The 21,913-nt window shown below is 34.1% G+C and overlaps 2 protein-coding genes and 1 pseudogene across 22 annotated transcripts in view; 2 read left to right on the plus strand and 1 right to left on the minus strand.

Moving 5' to 3' along the window:
* The window catches only part of LOC118645134, a 198,243-nt gene extending 177,332 nt beyond the window's left edge, over positions 1-20,911 (plus strand). The window contains exons 3-13 of one of the 21 annotated variants that reach the window (XR_004962912.1): positions 129-363; positions 467-550; positions 841-1,093; positions 1,215-1,232; positions 1,311-1,521; positions 2,217-2,469; positions 2,591-2,608; positions 2,687-2,897; positions 3,593-3,845; positions 3,967-3,984; positions 4,063-4,270. The gene's annotated coding sequence lies outside the window, so the exon portion shown is untranslated. Of the gene's footprint in view, positions 1-128; positions 364-466; positions 551-840; positions 1,094-1,214; positions 1,522-2,216; positions 2,470-2,590; positions 2,898-3,592; positions 3,846-3,966; positions 3,985-4,062; positions 4,271-20,747 lie in introns of those variants that run through there. The other 20 variants (XR_004962918.1, XR_004962917.1, XR_004962923.1 and 17 more) reach the window with 20 other exon arrangements.
* On the plus strand, positions 5,624-8,698 carry LOC118645138 (annotated as a pseudogene).
* Positions 18,750-20,748, minus strand: LOC118645130. Its single transcript, XM_036285621.1, has one exon. The coding sequence runs from the start codon at positions 19,920-19,922 to the stop codon at positions 18,774-18,776; it is 1,149 nt and encodes a 382-aa protein (XP_036141514.1). The 5' UTR covers positions 19,923-20,748; the 3' UTR covers positions 18,750-18,773.
* Positions 20,912-21,913: the final 1,002 nt, after the last annotated feature.

A 21,913-nucleotide genomic window follows, 5' to 3' on the forward strand; every position in this document is an offset into this window, starting at 1 on the left:
CTTTAAGATGATTAGTTCTTGCGTTTTGCGTTTGGTTTTGCTCTCAATATTGATATAGAAACCATCAATATAGTAAAAACCAATAGTAAAAAATAAAGAATCAAATAAATTTTTGACAATCTTTATAGGTGATATTGCTACGAGATGTTTACTGTAAATCTTCAACCTTGACTTTTGCTCTTGGCTCTTCGTCAAAAACTACACATTTTGTTCGAAAACTGGTGCTTGGAGTATACAAAAAAGAAATTTTCAAAAAAGGACAAAATCAGGTTACTTTAACAGGATTTGCATCTCGTTCTTTAGGAAAAACACCTGAAAGTAAATATTACAGTATCGATCCCGTAGCTAAGTCGGCAATAATAAGTAAGTTTTTTTTACATAGATCTTGTACAATATAATTATGTTATATTTTATTATTTTTATGTTGTAGATTGTAGAAAATATGATTCATCTTATTTTGTTTTAGAATATGCAAAAGCTGTGGGAAAGAAAACAAATTGGCCATATGTTCATACTAAGGATTTAGAAAGAACCTTATCTCAAAGAATAGGTGAATTAAAGCGTGATGCTTTGCGCGATGCATAATGTGCAATATTATTAGCTCATAAAAGCTTATAATTTTTAATTACAAAGATTGTTTCGATAAAATTTAAAAAAGTATTTACATGTTGAATTACAATTTTCGTATATTTAATAAAAAGTTAATATTAGTTTCTCTTTTAAAGTTAGAAATATTACTGTTATTTTCACAAGCTAGCATAAATTTAATTTCAATTTTATTACGTTTAACACAGAATAAACATAAAAATAATTATCTAAAGTATTCTTATTTTATTTTAGTTTGTCTTACTTGGAGGCAGTAATACGAGAAACGTTAAGAATTGAAACAATCACAGTTAGCACAGTTCATAGATGTGCAAGAAAAACTACTTTAGGCGGCTATGAAATACCTGAAAACACTCCAATTTTCATTAACTTGGCAGCGATACATCATGATTCTGACTTGTGGGGCGATCCTGAAGTTTTTAGACCGGAAAGATTTCTGAAGGAAGATGGGCAATTAGCCAAAGATTTTTAACTTTTTTTGGTTTTGGTAAGTCGATGTACATAATCTAATAAAGATTAACAAATTTTACTGAACTTTGTATAAAGTACTATTACATTAGTTTTAATAATGACAATAAAAATAATTTTCTTTCTGTACTTTTATCTAGGTCATCAATTATGTCCAGGTGAAACTTATGCTAGATTTAACATATTCGGGACATTGGTTCTTTTTCTATAAAACTTCAACTTTTTTTTCGTTGAAGGTCAGCCATTGAGCCTCGAGGATAAGGATTCGGGTACAGTCGTCCTTCCCAAAGATCTATGGATACGCTTCGAATCACGTTAATATTCGTTATTTAATTATTTTATCGACAAGCAATCTTTGAAATCAAGCAACGTCGGCCTAAATATACTATAAAGAAAATTGGAAAGATATCTATCATATCCAAAACATATGAGTAAACCTCACAATAAGTAAATCAAAATGAATTTCACGTATTCTCTTTTCTATCATCTTTAATTTTTTTTTCTTTTCCTTCTCCTCTTCTTCTTTCTTCCGGTGTCGCGATATTACCGCTCGGCCAGCGACACCGCGACATAGCACAAGCTCCCATCTCCTATGAACACACACTCTCTCTCTTTTTCTCTCGTTCTTACGCGCAACTATACGCGTATGAGACACGGCACGCGCGCCTGACTCACCGTGCGCGATTTCAGGCACGCGAAAACACACCCGAACGTAACAATCCCCAATTTCATTAAAAAATCTTTTATATTGATTATGAAGAAAATATGTTTTTTAATAATTCATATTATTTATTACTTTATTATTTTTAATTTCAGTAAAAAAGAATTATATTTTAATTTATTAATGCTTTTTAAAATTAAAAACAAAAATTATTCCAAATATGTAGTTAATAAAAATATTTAAAATGTATGCTTAATTTATGTATGAAAAGAAAGAAATGTATTATAATGTGTTGCATAATGCTACAAAAATCGATTTAGTTTATTTTATCTTTATATGAGAAGTTAATATTAGTTTTTCTTTTAACGTTAGAAACATTAATGTTATTTTCACATGTTAGCATAAATTTAATTTCAATTTTATTACGTTTAACACAGAATGAACAAAAATAATTATATAAAGTATTCTTATTTTATTTTAGTTTGTCTTACTTGGAGGCAGTAATACGAGAAACGTTAAGAATTGAAACAATCACAGTTAGCACAGTTCATAGATGTGCAAGAAAAACTACTTTAGGCGGCTATGAAATACCTGAAAACACTCCAATTTTCATTAACTTGGCAGCGATACATCATGATTCTGACTTGTGGGGCGATCCTGAATTTTTTAGACCGGAAAGATTTCTGAAGGAAGATGGGCAATTAGCCAAAGATTTTTAACTTTTTTTGGTTTTGGTAAGTCGATGTACATAATCTAATAAAGATTAACAAATTTTACTGAACTTTGTATAAAGTACTATTACATTAGTTTTAATAATGACAATAAAAATAATTTTCTTTCTGTACTTTTATCTAGGTCATCAATTATGTCCAGGTGAAACTTATGCTAGATTTAACATATTCGGGACATTGGTTCTTTTTCTATAAAACTTCAACTTTTTTTTCGTTGAAGGTCAGCCATTGAGCCTCGAGGATAAGGATTCGGGTACAGTCGTCCTTCCCAAAGATCTATGGATACGCTTCGAATCACGTTAATATTCGTTATTTAATTATTTTATCGACAAGCAATCTTCGAAATCAAGCAACGTCGGCCTAAATATACTATAAAGAAAATTGGAAAGATATCTATCATATCCAAAACATATGAGTAAACCTCACAATAAGTGAATCAAAATGAATTTCACGTATTCTCTTTTCTATCATCTTTAATTTTTTTTTCTTTTCCTTCTCCTCTTCTTCTTTCTTCCGGTGTCGCGATATTACCGCTCGGCCAGCGACACCGCGACATAGCACAAGCTCCCATCTCCTATGAACACACACTCTCTCTCTTTTTCTCTCGTTCTTACGCGCAACTATACGCGTATGAGACACGGCACGCGCGCCTGACTCACCGTGCGCGATTTCAGGCACGCGAAAACACACCCGAACGTAACAATCCCCAATTTCATTAAAAAATCTTTTATATTGATTATGAAGAAAATATGTTTTTTAATAATTCATATTATTTATTACTTTATTATTTTTAATTTCAGTAAAAAAGAATTATATTTTAATTTATTAATGCTTTTTAAAATTAAAAACAAAAATTATTCCAAATATGTAGTTAATAAAAATATTTAAAATGTATGCTTAATTTATGTATGAAAAGAAAGAAATGTATTATAATGTGTTGCATAATGCTACAAAAATCGATTTAGTTTATTTTATCTTTATATGAGAAGTTAATATTAGTTTTTCTTTTAACGTTAGAAACATTAATGTTATTTTCACATGTTAGCATAAATTTAATTTCAATTTTATTACGTTTAACACAGAATGAACAAAAATAATTATATAAAGTATTCTTATTTTATTTTAGTTTGTCTTACTTGGAGGCAGTAATACGAGAAACGTTAAGAATTGAAACAATCACAGTTAGCACAGTTCATAGATGTGCAAGAAAAACTACTTTAGGCGGCTATGAAATACCTGAAAACACTCCAATTTTCATTAACTTGGCAGCGATACATCATGATTCTGACTTGTGGGGCGATCCTGAATTTTTTAGACCGGAAAGATTTCTGAAGGAAGATGGGCAATTAGCCAAAGATTTTTAACTTTTTTTGGTTTTGGTAAGTCGATGTACATAATCTAATAAAGATTAACAAATTTTACTGAACTTTGTATAAAGTACTATTACATTAGTTTTAATAATGACAATAAAAATAATTTTCTTTCTGTACTTTTATCTAGGTCATCAATTATGTCCAGGTGAAACTTATGCTAGATTTAACATATTCGGGACATTGGTTCTTTTTCTATAAAACTTCAACTTTTTTTTCGTTGAAGGTCAGCCATTGAGCCTCGAGGATAAGGATTCGGGTACAGTCGTCCTTCCCAAAGATCTATGGATACGCTTCGAATCACGTTAATATTCGTTATTTAATTATTTTATCGACAAGCAATCTTCGAAATCAAGCAACGTCGGCGATGATTGACACTTGGATGGGTAACCGTTTTTTCAAATACAGAGATTAAAAACATGCTTTAACAAATACGATCGCGGCTTGGCTGAAACATGTATAGTCTTCTTTTTCTTACGAAATAACCGTAGCAATAATTAGAATTTTTTATTTTTTGTTCAAGTTGTTTTTAATACTCAAAAACTTTTAAAAATCCTTAGTAGAAATATTTAAAAATTTTTTTAATTAATCAGAATTTTTTATTTTTTAAATTTTTCCGAAAACGTTCCAATTCTTATAAAAAAATGCAATCCATGTAAATTGCAAGCAGAGTAAAGTCTACATAGGTTAGCGACTTGGTCAGGGCGGGTGTGGTAGGAGGGGCCGAAGGCTCCCCTTGCACCTCCCCCCGTGTGTGTGTGTGTGTGTGTGTGTGTGCGTGCGCGTGCGTGCAAAGCATTCACTGCATCACATGGGTTTGCGACTTTCCGTGTGTGCATTTGGTCCGTGCGCATATGCAGTGTGCGCATTTGGTCTGTGTCCGTTTATTACTGTGTCCGTTTATTACTGTGTCCGTTTGTTACTGTGTCCGTTTTTTACTGTGTCCGTTTCTTACTGTGTCCGTTTGTTACTGTGTCCGTTTGTTACTGTGTCTGTTTGTTACTGTCTCCGTTTTACTCAGCCTGCTGTGTCCGTTTATTACTGTGCGTATCTGGACTCATTCTAATAAAGAGACATGATAATGCAACTTTACACGCGTTTCATTAACAGATGTGCACTAATGACGAGAACTCAATTACTATTTACGGATTGGTAGATATATAAGTGAAATCAAATGATCATTTTAAATTACAGAGAGACTCGAATCCATTCGAGCATACTGTACATATAGCGTTGATAAGTTACGTTATCATTATTATCATTGTAATTACTCAAGAAAATCACATATTTATTGTGTGACATATCTTACTGGACGAAAACAGACAAAAAATAGGGGAAATTATGATATTGGAAAGTATATATATCGCGCATTCTGACAGAGAAATGTTCATTTAGTTCTTACAAATAGCAGACGACGTTTGATTTACGTAAGTTTCTACATTTTATTTGATAAAGATGTAAAGACGAATTTAAATAAAAAATTTTATCATTAAATCTACTATTTTAAATTTTGACTGTTAATCAATGATGTGATATCTTTTTTGCGAGTGTTTATTAAATTTTACAAATTCAAGTTAAATACTTGGGAGTTTTGATGTCTTTAAGTAATATTCACGCTTACAATTTTTTTAAATTAAAATGGTGAATTTTAAAATCATAAAAATTATGAAATTAAAAATTGAATCTGTGACTTTAATTAATATCTACATTACATTGAAAAAAGTTAGTTAATTTAAGTTAACTAAATTTTTTGATTAAATTTTTTCAGAAGAGTGTATTTATTAATTTAAATATATAAATATTTGAATTAAAGAGATTTAATTGTGTTAAAAAATTGAGTCAAATTAGCTGTTTTTTTCTTAGTGTAATGCTCAATATATGCGTATATATAATTATTCTGCGTAAGTTCCAAGATTCTCCGGATAGTTAATATAATTTAATAAACAACTAAATAGTATCTAATACGTTACAAGTTAATCGCGCGTGCGTATTACTATTTTTTAGAAACAAATATAGGGTTTTTTTTATTATGCAAAGTGGACAATGGCACTCATAACGGCTTACTGGGCCCTGGATGACATAATAGTTCTAATGACTGTCGTTAATTCCCATATAGCACAGAAACCTTCTAGAGATATTTCAGAAAAGTTTCAAGTGAAAAGTGAAACATTTCAGAAACGTTTTCCAGATGTTTCTGAGACAGCTCTTAGACAGCCCTGAGATAGCAAAAGCATCGCGGACATTTTGCTACCTCAGAGCTGTCTCAGAATTGTCTCAGAAATATTTTAAAACGCTTCTGAAATGATTTACATTTCACGCATTTGGTCTATGTCCGTTTCACTCAGCTTGCTGTATCTGTTTATTACTGCGCGCATCTGGGACGCTTCCTCTATCTTTACATGACACGTAAATACAACTGCTGGAAGAAACGAGGCGTTTTTGAACTGCCACCGACACCAATTTTTGGCAATTTCTCGGATATTATGTTTATGAAGAAAAATCCTGGACATCTTATGAAAGATTTGTATGATCAAGGGAAAGGAATGCCCTACATCGGACTTTACTTATTAGACAAGCCGTGCTTGATGGTTCGCAATCGGGAGCTAGTTAAAAGCGTTCTAATATAGGACTTCAACTACTTCGCTGATCGACATACCTCGCTTGATACTAATGATCGTCTAGGTTATGCCAATCTCTTCTTTATTAAAAATCCAGCTTGGAAGACCTTAATAACAAAGTTGACACCAACCTTCACGTCTGGCAAGCTTAAAAAGATGTTCGAACTGATGTTAGAATGTGGAATAGAAAAATCTTGATACGCATCTCGAGTCGCTGAAATTGAAAGGTAAGGGCTGAATTTATGAAACTACATCAAATGTCGATGGACATAAAAATCACTATTACTGTCAAATCATTGGAACGACAACATTAAATCGATACGTTGACGGCAGAAAAAGGAATGGACATGGAAATGAGAGATTTAACCGCCAAATTTGCTACGGACATAGTTGGTATTACTGCCTACTTAATGTGAACTTATTGAATAATCCAGATGCCAAATTCCGAAAATACGGTAGAATAATTTTTTAGTTTGACCTTTTCCGCGGTTTCGAATTTCTCTCGATTTTATTTTTTCCAACTCTAGTTCGTTGGAACGGTATGAAAACATTTGGCAAGGATGCCACAAAGTTCTTGCGTAAAGTTCTTTGGGAGACTCTCTCTGAACGCATGAATTCTGGTAAAAAGAGAAATGATCTCATTGATACGCTTATTGAACTGAAAAAAACTTGTAAAGATCTGGACATTGGAGGAGGATTTAGTAAGTAAATGTGATTGTTCAAACATTTTTAATGCACACATTTTTTAATTTACACCTAAAAAAACAGAATACCCATTTAATTTGTTTGAGTAATGATTTCCACAGCTAGAAATAAATTATAGTAACAATTTTGAAAAATACAAATTAAAATTTTAGAATTTGAAGGGGACGAGTAGCGCAAGCGGCTGTTTTTTCACAGCTGGTTATAAGACTTCTTCAACAGTAATGCCTTTCCCTTTGTATGAACTCGCGATACGTTCCAAAATACAAGATAGACTCAGGAAAGAAATTCTTGATGCGCTCCACTGATGACAAAATCACATATGATATGTAATGCAAAGACCGTACATTATTTTTTTACTGTGAAAAAATGTCATGAATAAAACAAATGAATTTTAACGTCATTGCCAAGCCAGCTTAAAATATTTATTTTATCAGGTTTGTTCACTGCAATATTTCAACATGGTAGTGTCCGAAACTTTGAGAATGTATCCGCCGTTGGCATTTCTAGATCGCTTAACAGTGGAAACTTACAAGGTGCCAAATTCCGATTTAGTTCTCGAAAAAGGTACGCCAGTTTATATTTCAATGCTTGGCATACACTATGACCTGGAATACTTTCCTGATCCGAAAAAATATGATACAGAGCAATTAGCAAATAGAATAAACGTAATATTCCGTCATATGCCTATATTCTATTTGAAGAGAGTCCACGTATATGTATAGGTAAGGACATCGATTTTAAATTACGGAAATTCTAATGATACGGAAATTAACAAATTATCAAATAGTTATCAAATCACAAATTAATAATCTAAAGTACAAATTTAATTTTTTGATTTGTTATATAGAAATCACATATATTTATCTACAAGACAATTACATATACTCAATATATTCAATAATCAGTCCACTTTTATATTTATGCACTGAGAAAAAAATTTTTTTAAATACATTTAAGAAACTCGTTTTCTTATTACAAACAAATATTTTTTTACAGCATCAAAACAATGTATGCCAGCAAATAAATATTTTATTCTCTTTTATGTAAATCATTTCGTACATTTTTTATTTTGTTCTTCTAAGTAATGATTTAATGACATCAATAGTATCATTATTAAACTGAAATAAATCATTTCTTTGTAATAAGAAAACCGAGTTTCTTAAATGTATTTAAAGAAACTTTTTTCTCAGTGTGGAACTTGCAATCTTAATTATAATTTCACGAACAGATAACATTACGTGGCATTTTACTAATGTCATTTATTTTACATATTTTTTAATTATAAAAATATTGTGAAATGTTTCATCTATATGTACTACAGGCGCTCGTATGGTACTGTTACAAACAAAACTTGGAATCATTACAGCCTTGAGCAAATACAAAGTGTCACCATGTGAGAAAACTCTAATACCAATTAATGGTTCTTGATCCAAAAGCTTCACTGACATCGCCATTTTATGGAGACTTACATCTCAATATCCGAAAACTTTATTAAAATTAATAGCATGCTAATTAGAATGTGACTGCTTTTAAACCAAAGAAATTTTGTTCGATATTTTAAATGCATAAGTTATAATACTTGTATGTAAATATCTTTCAATGCTTGAAGTCTTTATTTTAATATTTTAAAAATTAGTATTTTAAATATATTTTTAGACGTACAAGTTTTAAGTATAATGGAATAAGATACAATGATAATTGAGAATCAAATCTTTAATACAATTATTTATATTTTTAGTTTAATTATAGAAAAATTGAAAATGTTTGTTATTGTTGCTTTAATCTTATTTTTATAATTTAATGTAAATATTTAGAAAAAAGTAAATATAATAAATAATTTTAATTAACAAGTGTGCAATTAACATAATTATTCTTGTGATTTAAAAATATATAAGTTTATAAAATTAAAAATTAATTCCTTTTCTTTCTCTTTATTAAAAATCCTTGCATTCAAAATAATATAAGCGGGAAACTATTATAAGGATGTAATAGGGTTTTAATATTTTGTAGCGACTTATTTTTTTTGCGATATAGGTGCAGATAACTCTATTATGAGAAAAATGTTAAAAAGTAATACATTATTTTGAGTAATTTAATTAATTTAATTAATATATAGTAGGAAACAAAGTATAAGCAATTAAAATTTAGTCCCGGGAAGGGAGAATATTTGGTTATGAGTGATTCTGAAAGCGCAATGTTGTGAGAATGGCCTTACCCTGGTTTCGCGAACTAATTGACGGATGATGTTGAAATAAAGGAGTACTTGAAGGGGAAAAGAAAATAGAAGGTTAATTGGGATTACTTTAATGATACGGGGAGATGAGTTTGCTAGCTTCGAAATTAGGAAATATTTTATTTCCTCATTAAGTCAGTTTATTTTTCTCTTAGTCAAATTTAATAAATTCCCGCGATCACTATCAGGAATTTAGAAGAAAAGGGCGTTGGTGTAGCTTATCTAGACTAGTTTTTACGCTTCCTACTTTCGGCTTATTCAGCGTATAAGCAAATGCGTCTTTACTAGCTATCCTCAATTACTAATCTGAGCAGCTGCATTCACCATCTTTACCCCCAAATCAGTCTCGACAAGACAGCTATTATAGGTAAGAGTTATGTCTTGAGTTGATTCCCACAGTAATTCATCTTAAGTTTTGTGAGATGTCTCCAAAGGATGGAGCAGTGGGCTTTGGTAATGGGAGTGCTGGAGGGGAAGCTTCACTATTAGCAGGTAACGGAGGAGGAATAGGTAGCTGTCGCAGAGGCTGTGGTAATAGAGTAGAAACCCGAAGTTTCCTACCATAGGCTGTGTGTTATTTCTAAGTCACAGCCCCGCATCTATGGGAAAACCAAATCTTTGGTGTACTGTTCCCGTACTGTTAAAATATGTATTACCTTCTACACGTTGGGTAATATCAAAATTCTTATGTATGCAGTGCTCTGCTTCTCTAAGACGATTTTCTCTACTAATCTGTTTATAGGACTCTATTGTGGTGAATCCCATAACAGATGTTTATAATGGTAGAGTAGATGTGCCCTACTACCTTGGACATTATTTACCTGACTGTGTAGATTATTGTAGACCATCTATTTTTCCAAAGGAGTATTTTCCATATACACTGAGGCTTCTTTTATATTTAGAGAATCCTATAAGACTCCGATAGTTTCTACAAGTTTCTCATCTTTGATATTATTAGATACATCAAAATAGCGGTAAGTACTATTAGCACAGATTTCTTGCTTTGATGGTGATCGAAGTCTCCCTGATCTAGGGATACACACCAAGGGGAATCGTCGCACACTGCGTGGATCAGGTCTATATCAATACCATCATTCCCTTTCTCCACAGCGAATAGTGTTGAAAGTTTACTGCCATACAAACTTCTTTCAACTACCTCAGATAGGTAAATTTTTTAGGCAGTTTCCGGTTTTTACTACAGGATGATCTTCCCACATTTGCTCTTCTGAACGACATACATAGATTCCCTACAAAGTTTATCTAATGCAGATGAGATGGTAGCATCTGAATGGAAAATTTTTTCTAAGGACTTAATTTTTTTAGTACGTAACCCAAGTAGCAAGGTGTCGTCTCCCAGACAGCACGCTTGTCAGAATAAAAACTTTAAGAGAACTTTTTTAAGAAAACATTTAGATATCTTGGAAATGATGTCAAAATGGTAACATTTACCAGAGATGTCTACTGAGAGAGGTCTTTAAGATATCTCATTGAAGAGTCTTACTTAAGTTTCTTGAAAATGTTATTCTTATGACATCAGTTAAATGATATCAGCTTGATATCTCATAAAAGATATCACAATGCTGTCCGATTTTTGAGCCGTCCATGCGCGTCGTAGTTGACTCAGAAATCAGACAACACTAAGAGGTCTTTGAGATATCTGATTGAAGAGTCTCATTTAAGTTTCTTGAAAATGTTATCCTTATAACATTAGCTAAATGATATCAGCTTGATGTCTCATAAAAGATATCACAATGCTGTCCGATTTTTGAGCCGTCCATGCGCGTTGTAGTTGACTCATAAATTAGATATCATTATAATATCTTAAATGAGAAATCCATTTGATATTATTTAAAAATTATTATAAAGATAATGTTTTCAAAAATAACGGTTTGCCTACAATTACTGTGCACAAAAAATGCACAAAATCTAAATTTATCATGTACTAAACAAAAACTTATAATAAAAACCATCTAATTAACCATTTGAACGCTTCAAACTATTAATGCTAAAAATAGATCGCAATTTCCATCAAATTATTAAGGCTATGGAAAAAGATAAATTTAACAATATGAAATTAATAAGTAAATAAATTAATACTATTTATTTCTAACGTGTTGCAAAATTTAATTGCTTTTATAAAAAATAATATAATTGCGTCAATTTATAACATATTGGTATTATATGTATAAGACAATAACAAGTACCCATATCGATTAGTCAAATTGGCGTAGCAGATAGAGTACAAGGTTCGTCATCCTAAGGTTCCGGGTTCAAACCTACCAGCGGCAAGTAAGAATAAAATAAAATAATTTAATTTAAATTTAATTAATCAATAAAAATTTGTCCTAAATTTAGTATGTTACTGTTGATAAAAATAATTTAAAAAAAATAATTTTTTTTATATTTTTTTATCTTTAGTTAAAGTTTTAAAATATCCGATTTAAGAAATCTTTTAGATATACAATTTAAGAAATTTTTTAGATATCCGATTTAAGAAATTTTTTAGATATCCGATTTAAGAAATCTTTTAGATATCAGTTTTATGATATCTTTCTGTTTTCAAAAAACGGCGCATTGGTTAACATTCTGACATCATTATGCTATCTTTTAGAAGTCTCTTTATGTTATTATTTTTAGAAACAAGATATCTTTTAGAGATTTTTTTGACAATGTATTGTTCACTGGGCTAATTGACGGCATTTTTTTGTCATTTTATGACGAACCAGACGTCATAATGTCGAGATAAAATGACGTCTAAATGTCGTAAAACTGACGTACATTTGTTTCATCTTAACCCATTACTTCCCAAGCGGACATTTTATAGTCGATTGGTTTTCGGCTCAAAAAAGTGATGAGATCACATGAAAACTTAAAACAAAATATGCTCTTCTACGTAAAAAGAGTTGCTCTTTCCAGGGTCAAAATTTCACAATTTTCTATTGGAAATTAAATATGGCGGCTCAAAGTTGATATAAATTTTTTCATCGACTATTGACTTTTTATAGTAGAAAACTTCGAAAAATTTTGTTTATGACTGTTGTAAACGATTAAAGTGACAGAGTTTGCCTTTTTAAAGTATAAACTATGATTATTAATTGATTTTTTTAAGTAGTTCAAGTAGTTCAATATAGTGGATGCAGTATGGCGTCTAAATACATGAAAATTATATTTTATTATGATATATGTGAATGAGCAGTCATTTCTCACGTTTTCGAGGTCGCTGAGTACAAATCTTTGGTCAATTAGTTATTTTTTAAAATGGCGGATACAATATGGCGTTAGAATACACGAAAATTAGATTTTGTTGCGAACTATGTGTATCATATTACATCCGCCTTTCGAAAGATATAAATCAAACTCAAGATTCGTATTCAGCGACCTCAAAAACATATACAATCAGTACCCACGCACATAGCTCACAGTAAAATATGATTTTCGTGTATTCTGATGCCATATATTGTATCCGCTATTTTGAAAAATAAAAAACAGACCCAAAATTTGTTCTCAACGGTCTCTCAAATACATAAAATAAGTACTTGGAGGCATAGTTTTTAATAAAGTATGATTTTTATGGCATATTTTATCCGCCATTTTGAAAAATGAGTAATTGACCAAAGATTCGTTCTCAGCGACGTCGAAAATGTGAAAAATGACTATTCACACACATATATCGCAATAAAATATGATTTCCATGTATTTGGACGCCATACTGCATCCACCATCTTAAACTACTTGAACTACTTAAAAAATCAATTAATAATCATAGTTTATACTTTAAAGAGGCAAACTCCGTCACTTCAATCGTTTACAACAGTCATGGACAAAATTTTTCGAAGTTTTCTACTATAAAAAGTTAATAGTCGATGAAAAAATTTATATCAACTTTGAGCCATCATATTTAATTTCCAATAGAAAATTTGAAATTTTGACCTCGAAATCTGAAAGAGAGCAACTTCTTTTACGTAGAAGAGCATATTTTGTTTTAAGTTTTCATGTGATCTCATCACTTTTCTGAGCCGAAAAACCAATTGACTATAAAATGTCCGCTTGGGAAATAATGGGTTAACGACGTCATATATTGACGTAAAAAATACGTCATTATTTTCATATTATTGACGTCATTTTCAAGAAGCTAGTATCGTACATTTGACGGTATTTTATTGTTATTTTTATAATAAAACATAGGTTTTTAGATTACAGTTAATAAAGACGACAATTTAACGTCATTTTTATGATTATCCCAGGTAGTAAAAGCCGTTATTTTGACGTTTTAGAAAATATTTTGGATACATGTCCTATATATGCAGTACTTGTATTATAAAAATATCAAAATAACATAATTATAATGTAAAAAAAAATTACGTTGTTTCTCAACAAGCATCGTGACCTACCACACCATAGTCACATTTGAAATTGCCTAACTTCCGCGGTCACCCATCCAACTCTGAACCGCCATCTACGTTGCTTGACTTCGAAGATCGTACGCTACCTAGCACTTTGTGAAGATCCATGAACACTTGATGTGTTCTCATGAATACATATTTGTTATAGATCAGTTCAATAGATGCGAGAAACATGAAACTTGTAGTTAACTAATATTTTTATAAATAAATATAAATTTACAGGTTTTTTCCTGATTTTTACATATGCGAAATAACATGTGGAACAACTTATAAAAATATGTTTTTGCTCTGTTCTTTTGATAAAGCTAAATTATACCTCAGACAGAACGTAATATTTATCCAAATATTTTATAAATATTTTTGTAGTTTTAGATTTGACAAATCATAAAGATTATAATTTATCATAAATATTATAAAAATATTTGTGAAATATTTATAAATATTTACAAAATATTACTTATACATATCTTTATTTTTTATTTACCATAAATATTATAATAAATATTAAAGTGTATATACATTATTCCCAGCAAAGTTACATGTAACGTGTTTGTTAGTTGTAATTTCCCACTCAATAATATAATTGTAATATAACACACGTGTTATATTACAATTACATTGTTGAGTGGGAAATTACAACTAACAGGCACGTTACATGTAACTTGGTGTTTGGTAGGTTATATGTGATATGTATATATTATATATATACATTTGTACACACAATAGTAGTATGTACATTGTATATATATTCTATGTATATACTTGATGCAATATACATACAAAAAACGTGAAATGTATATGCAAATAAAACCGAGTGTGTACCTAAATATATCCCATAAAACAATTTGATATACAATGTATATATTATGTATATACATTTATGCATATTGTATATACTATAGTTCTGTATTACACCGTACATCCATTGCATATGAAATGTTACAAGGAAAATATTCATTGGAAGTATATACACATGTATATGATTCGTATATTACATGTATATATACATGATGTATGTCCATTTATCATTCATTGCATATACATAACATGAACATAGAATGTACATAATACATGCATAATATTATACATATGTCCATAGTATATATATAACGTGTACATAGAATACATGATACAAATTTGTGGGGGACTGTGTGTTGCGTGTGGTACCGTATTCGAGGCACGGTAGCTAATAAAAATGAGATTCGAGATTTGATTTCGGAGTTGCAAGTGACCTCCTTATACATATATGCAAGAGAAAATTACTTGACTCCGGAGAAAGGGCTAATTAAGTTGCATCGCCTAGCGGTGATGATTGTACGCGTGAGCGTACAAGTTCATGTTATAAAGGAAAAATATCTTGCATATGAAATGTACATACATTTAACATTGTGCGTTGTATATACATTTTAAATACATTAATGGATATACACGTTATATACCATAATGTATATTCGAATCGTATGTATGAGATGTATATACATTTAACATTGTACGCTGTATATACATACCAAATACATTAATAGATATACACATTACATACCATAATGTATATTCGAATCATGTATATGTAGGAATTGTGTGATAGGATGGTTAGAATCACCACTTGTTATATAAAAAGAGTAACTTTAATTCATATAATATTCCAAGAGTTCGTTATAAAGGTTCACTATCACGGAGAGATCATAAGAGAAACTTAGTCGTGCTTCTAACACGTGTTGACCGTTCGACGTACATCGCAAGAGAGCCCCCCGCTCCGCTTCGAAAATTCGGCTAGTCCTCCTTTTCCCCCTCTTTCTACCACGCCCGTTGTTATATCTCGGATCTTGGACCCTCCGTTAGTCAACGTACATTTTGAACGAGTCGAAATTAATGCCTACTTAAAATAAAATTTCCTATCTTTATTCCACACTCTCGGCCATCCGACGACATCTGTCCTCAGATTTTTGCCTCGTCCATCGGGATATCTTCGTTGGAAGTATTCCACGGCTTCATGTATTCCGCTGCTGTGGATGTTTCAAGGGGTCCTTCCCCTTGGCCGACCTTCCGTACTATAAACCGATCGTTTCGGAGTACTCTGCGTATACGATATGGTCCGAAGTATTTTGCTGCTAATTTCAGTCCTGGGCCACTCTGTGTACGCCTGATAGCGACCAGATCTCCCTCCTTGTACATAGCTGGCGCCTTTCTGTTTTTGTTGTAATTTCGCTTATTTTCCTCTTGTATCCTGTCGATACTCTTCTTTGCACATTGACGGAGCTCGCCTCTTTTCTCATCGAAAGCCAGGGCGCCTTCAGCCTCCAGTAAATCCCGGATTAATGGATCTTCTTTCGTTTTCATGTGTGTTCCAAACAATAGCCGGAACGGCGACATACCTGTACTTCGTGAGGGCGCATTATTTAAACATTGTTGAGCTTGTTGAACATATTTATGCCAATGAGCCGGATTTGGCGCTGACAGCTTCGTTAACACTGGGATTAAGATACGGTTTATGCGCTCGACTTGTCCGTTCCCTCGTGGCATTCCTGTGACAATAGTTGAGTGTTCAATGTCTTCGTCCTTACAGTACGTCTGAAAATTATGCGATGTAAAGGCCGTTCCTCGATCTGAAATGATTCTTCGGGAGTTCCCGAAAATTGCGCTCTGCTGCATCAGTCTGTCTAAGACTTCTGCTGTATCCGTCGACTTTGTAGGGTACAGCCACACATACTTTGAGAAGGCGTCGACAACCACGAATAAGTGACGATAATTCTTCTTGGTGGAAGGCAAGGGACCCAAGTGGTCGACGTGATAGGTGTCAAGCGGCGTCTCCCCCTTCGGGATTGGATGTAGCCAGCCTTCCCTCTTCCCAGACTTTCTCTCAGCTAAAATGCAACTAATGCAATTCTGGATGACATCTTCAATCTTCTTGCGCATTCCACTAAACCAATAATCCTCCTTTAACAGTTTTTCGGTTTTATCAGGGCCGAAATGGCCTCGTTCGTGCGCTCGCCGGATAATACTATTCTGCATTAGTGATGGGACAACCAGTAATGTATTTCCGTTTAATTTTCTACACACTAGTCCGTTCTTCATAATGTAGTTTTCGTTCAAATTATTTTCCAACTGCTCTCGAATACGCAATGACTCAGCGTCGTTTTCCTGACTCCTGCGTAGCTTTGCAAGCACGCCGTCTTCGCATTCGGTTATCACCATAGCCGTGGGTAGCGCATTTCTACTCAGGGCGTCGACGTGTTTCATGTTTTTCCCTGGGCGGTGTTCGATCTCGAACTGAAAATCTTGAAGAAAAAGTGCCCATCTCGCGATCCTCGGACTGATGTCTGTTTTCTTCATCGTCTGTGTAAAAGCTTGGCAGTCCGTTACTACCTTAAATGCTATGCCTATCAAATACACTCTAAACCTTTTCAACGCTTTAACAATTGCAAGAACTTCCAACTCATAGCTAGGGAACTTTGATTCGCCGTCAGTAGTCTTACCGCTTGCATAATACACTGGATGGAACATACGGTCTTCACTATCTCGCTGTAGCAATATCGCGCCATAGCCTCGCGACGACGCGTCCGTGTGTAATTCAGTTTCGGCTTTCGGACAATAAATTCGCAAAATCGGTCCTCGACTAAGAGCCTCTTTTAACTGTGTAAACGCGTACCTTTCTTTATCGCCAAAGCTGAATGCGACGTTATCTTTTAATAAATTAGTCAACGGGTATGCAAGAGAAGCGTATCCCTGCACGAACTTCCGAAAATAACCGGTTAAGCCCAAAAAACTTTGTACCGCTTTTTTGTTCATCGGCGTCGGAAATTTTTTTACTGCACTCGTCTTTTCGTCCGACGGAGTGACGTCACCGTCTTCTATAATAAAACCTAAATAATTTACTCTCGTCTTTAGAAATTGACATTTTTCCCAGTTTATTTCTAAACCGTGAATGCTCGCCGCATGAAATACCTTTTCCAAATTCCGAAGTCCGTCCTCGACATTACGAGACGGTATAATCAAGTCATCCATGTACAATGAAACTATATTTTCCGCGACTAGATCTGCGAAAACGGCATTAACATATCTTTGAAAGTACGCGGGTGACGTACTTAGCCCGAATGGCATGCGCAAGAACTCAAAGTGCCCGCTAGGAACTATAAAGGCGGTGTACCTACGACTATCCTTGGCAACCGGAACGTGAAAAAATCCATTCTTTAAATCAATGGTGCTAAATATTTTCGCGCCTCGCAAACGATCAATCTGGTCCTCCATTAGAGGCAATGGATACCTTGTCTTGACTATTTTTTCATTTAGTTTTCGAAAATCGATACATACTCGCGTGTCACCATTCTTCTTCTTAACCAACACGACCGGACTCGCGTATTCGGAAACCGATGGTTGTATAATGCTTTCGTCTAGCCATTTCCGTATCTGTTCGTCGAGCGTCTTTCGCTCCGCTTCTGATACCCTATTCGCGCGTCGGTACACGGGCGTCTCGTCCTTCAAAATAATATTTAATTCGATTCCGACATCTCGAGTTTTCTCGGGTACATATTCCGTTATTAGTTTAGTAAGTTTACTTTTACTTTCCGGATCTAGAACGTGTTCCATGTCTGTTGCAGTCACTTTGTCACGGTTAATTGTATGTATAGCAGGTAGCTCGGAAAACCGTTCCGCCACTTCCGAAATATTAACCCGTCCGTCTTTTACTCTCAACTCGACATTCTTTCGAAACAAAACATCTGTACCTATAAGGAGTTCGCATTGTAAAAGTGTTTCGGAAACTACCTGAAACCTTGCCTTGAAAATACAATTGTCTATAGAAATTTCAACATGTGTTTCACCCAGCGTGGTTATTTCATCCGATCCTATTCCATGAAATTTCATCTGCTGTTTTATTAACTTTGGTGCGCCTATTTTTATATACGAGACGCCCGTGTACCGACGCGCGAATAGGGTATCAGAAGCGGAGCGAAAGACGCTCGACGAACAGATACGGAAATGGCTAGACGAAAGCATTATCTGCTCGCATTAAACTAATATCGCTACCTGTATCGATCAGAGCCGGTAGACTAATTTCCTCTACTTTAACGTCCTTATAACATTTATCTGCTTGACTATGCGTTGCGTTACAGTTTTTACTTGTACTCGTCTTTTTATTTTCCGCCGCCGGACAGTTCGCCGCAATGTGTCCGTATGCCTCGCACCGAAAGCATTTAACGCCTTTACTCTTATTCGGGCATGTTGCGCTCAAATGATTTTTATCTCCGCAATTATAACAACGCTTAACGTCTTGTTTTTCGACCTCGAACCGCGCGGGTTTCTTTTTCCTATCGTCTGTTTTATACTTTGATTTATTTTTCATAGTCTCGTAAATTTCTAGCTTATGTTTTAACTCGGAAATATTTTTCGCGCCATACAAAACGATTTTGTTTACCTCATCGTCGTTAATACCGTCTATTACATATTGGATTACCGCCGTGACCTCGACTTTTGCTGCGGACGCGATCTCCATCATCTTGTAGCAGTATTCTTGGTAAGTCTCGTCCGCTTTCTTCTTTCTTCTTCGCAGCTCGGCATGCACGTCGTGGCTATTGACCTTCCGGGCGAATTCGCGCCTCAGCGCGGCCTTTACGCCTTTCCACGTCTTTCCTCTCGTCTCGTACTTTGCGAATAATTTTGCTGACCCCCGAAGGAGTTTCTTCACATAAATCGTTTTCTGTACGTCGTTCCACTGGCACAGAGTCGCTATCTCGTCGAAGTCCCTGATCCATTGTTTTATGCTCTTGCCGTCGTCACCGCTAAACGTGTCTATAGAATCCTCTACGTCTTTGAAAGTCAGAAGGCATCTCTTCCGTCGGCTGGTCACCTCGCGGGATGGTCGTCGTTGTTCGTCGTCCTCAGCTCCGTCGCTCGACTCAGACTCGCTATCGTCTTCGTGGTCCGTCTGACCGTGCTCATCGTCGTCGTCAACGTCGTCTTCACTTCCTTGATTTTCGAGAAGCCTCGCTGCTCGAAACCGCTCAACAAGGTCCGCCTTGTTTCCCGTCGTCCTCAACTTACGTCTTTTTAATTCAGCCTTCAACTGGATCATCGTCATCGATTCCACTTCTTGTTCGTCGTTTCTCTGCGGTTGGTCTTCATTTTCTGCCATTTTTCAACTTCGTCTTTCTTTCTCCCTGACACTCTCGTAATAATCGCGGCTGAGCCCCCAAAAGTTGTAGGAATTGTGTGATAGGATGGTTAGAATCACCACTTGTTATATAAAAAGAGTAACTTTAATTCATATAATATTCCAAGAGTTCGTTATAAAGGTTCACTATCACGGAGAGATCATAAGAGAAACTTAGTCGTGCTTCTAACACGTGTTGACCGTTCGACGTACATCGCAAGAGAGCCCCCCGCTCCGCTTCGAAAATTCGGCTAGTCCTCCTTTTCCCCCTCTTTCTACCACGCCCGTTGTTATATCTCGGATCTTGGACCCTCCGTTAGTCAACGTACATTTTGAACGAGTCGAAATTAATGCCTACTTAAAATAAAATTTCCTATCTTTATTCCACATATATGAGATGTATATACATTAACATACAAGATATTTTTTTACATTATGGAAAAAAATGTATATACTTAGAATGTCCGATGTTATGTGGGTATTTAGGTCTAAAAAATATATTTAATAATTAATATAGAATTATTATTAGCACTAAGATTTGCCTCGATTAAGAAATGGAATTTTTGCTCTTATTTATTTTATTATTTATAATTATTACTTTACCTTGATTTTTGTTTATGCTGTTTTTAAAATAAAAATTTCTACATTCAATATTAAAACAAAGTTATTTTCATATTAAGATTAAGAAGTGATCAAAAAAGATAGTTCAGCGGTTGTTTGTGCTTTTATTTTCATTATATCGAGTAAGATGTGAGTAACGAGAGTCGCTTTGCTAGAGACAATAAATTCTATAATCTCTCTTAAAAGGATTTCCACCGCAGTTGACTACGCTCGGTCAAACGATGTCACTGTTTCCGTTAGACCCTCGATTTACCAAAGTGATCCTCGCGTCGGTGGAACACAGGTGTCTGGAGGAAGCATTGACGGTTATCGCTTTATTATCAGGAGAATCGATTTTCATGGACCCACCTACGAAGAAAGAACAGGCTTACACTGCGGCTCTTATTTGTAATTTGTTTATAAATACACTTACGAAAAATAGGTAAGGACTAGAAAAAGTTTTAATTTACATTTTTTTTTGCAAATAGCCCACACAGCACGGGAAGCTCCCAAGGAGCTCACAACATTTTTCATAAACTTCATTTAAGCTTCCAAAAAATTCGCACGGAGCTCGCTGGGAGCTGCTATGTTCGCTTTTGAGAGCTCCTTGAGAGCTTCATTTGAGCTCGCAGAGAGTTTATAAGTCATATATGTTTTAAGAGCTCTCTGCGAGCTTAAAAGTAATTCCTGAGAAGCTTTTATACAAGCTTCCTGAGAGCTTCATCTAAGCTCGCAAAGAGTTCAGAAATTATGTTTTAAGAGCTCCCTGCGAGCTTCAAAATAATTTTTGGGAAATTTCTATATAAGCTTCCCGGAAGCTCTTATGTCCGCTTTTGGGAGCTCCCTGAGAGCTTAGATGAAGCTATCAGGAAGCTTATATAGAAGTTTCACGGAAATTATTTTGAAGCTCGCAGGGAGTTCTTAAAACATTATTTCTGAACTCCCTGCAAGCTTAAATAAAGCTCTCAGGAAGCTCTCAAAAGCGGACATAGGAGCTGCCGGAAAAAATTTTATTTTTATATTTTCTCAATTTTCGGAAGCTCTCTCTGAGTTGCGAAGGCCTACGAACTGTCTTCGTGTAACAAAAAGAATATATACTACACTTTGCTGCTAGTGAAGTACTAACTGCTAGGTAAGCCGTGAGTGATGGTTTTCTTTTATAAACCTTTTCGAATAAATTTTCTCACGAGAAGGAGCGCCGTGCCTTCGCCTAGTGGCGGTCTTGCGAACTACTTGCGGCTATATGACTATAAATGCAGTACACTAATTTACCCGATATGTTCAATCTCTGGGAGTTTGTTTTGTCGAATTTTGTAAACTTCTTGAAAACTCAGCAAAACGAACTCCCTGGGAGCTTGTTTTGTCAAATTTTG

The sequence above is a fragment of the Monomorium pharaonis genome, chromosome 4, assembly GCF_013373865.1.
Source record: "Monomorium pharaonis isolate MP-MQ-018 chromosome 4, ASM1337386v2, whole genome shotgun sequence".
Lineage (NCBI taxonomy): Eukaryota > Metazoa > Arthropoda > Insecta > Hymenoptera > Formicidae > Monomorium > Monomorium pharaonis.

What these genes read in the sequence shown, in the direction of transcription:
- LOC118645130 (XM_036285621.1), bottom strand. Translation starts at nt 19,922, where the DNA reads ATGGCAGAAAATGAAGACCAACCGCAGAGAAACGACGAACAAGAAGTG.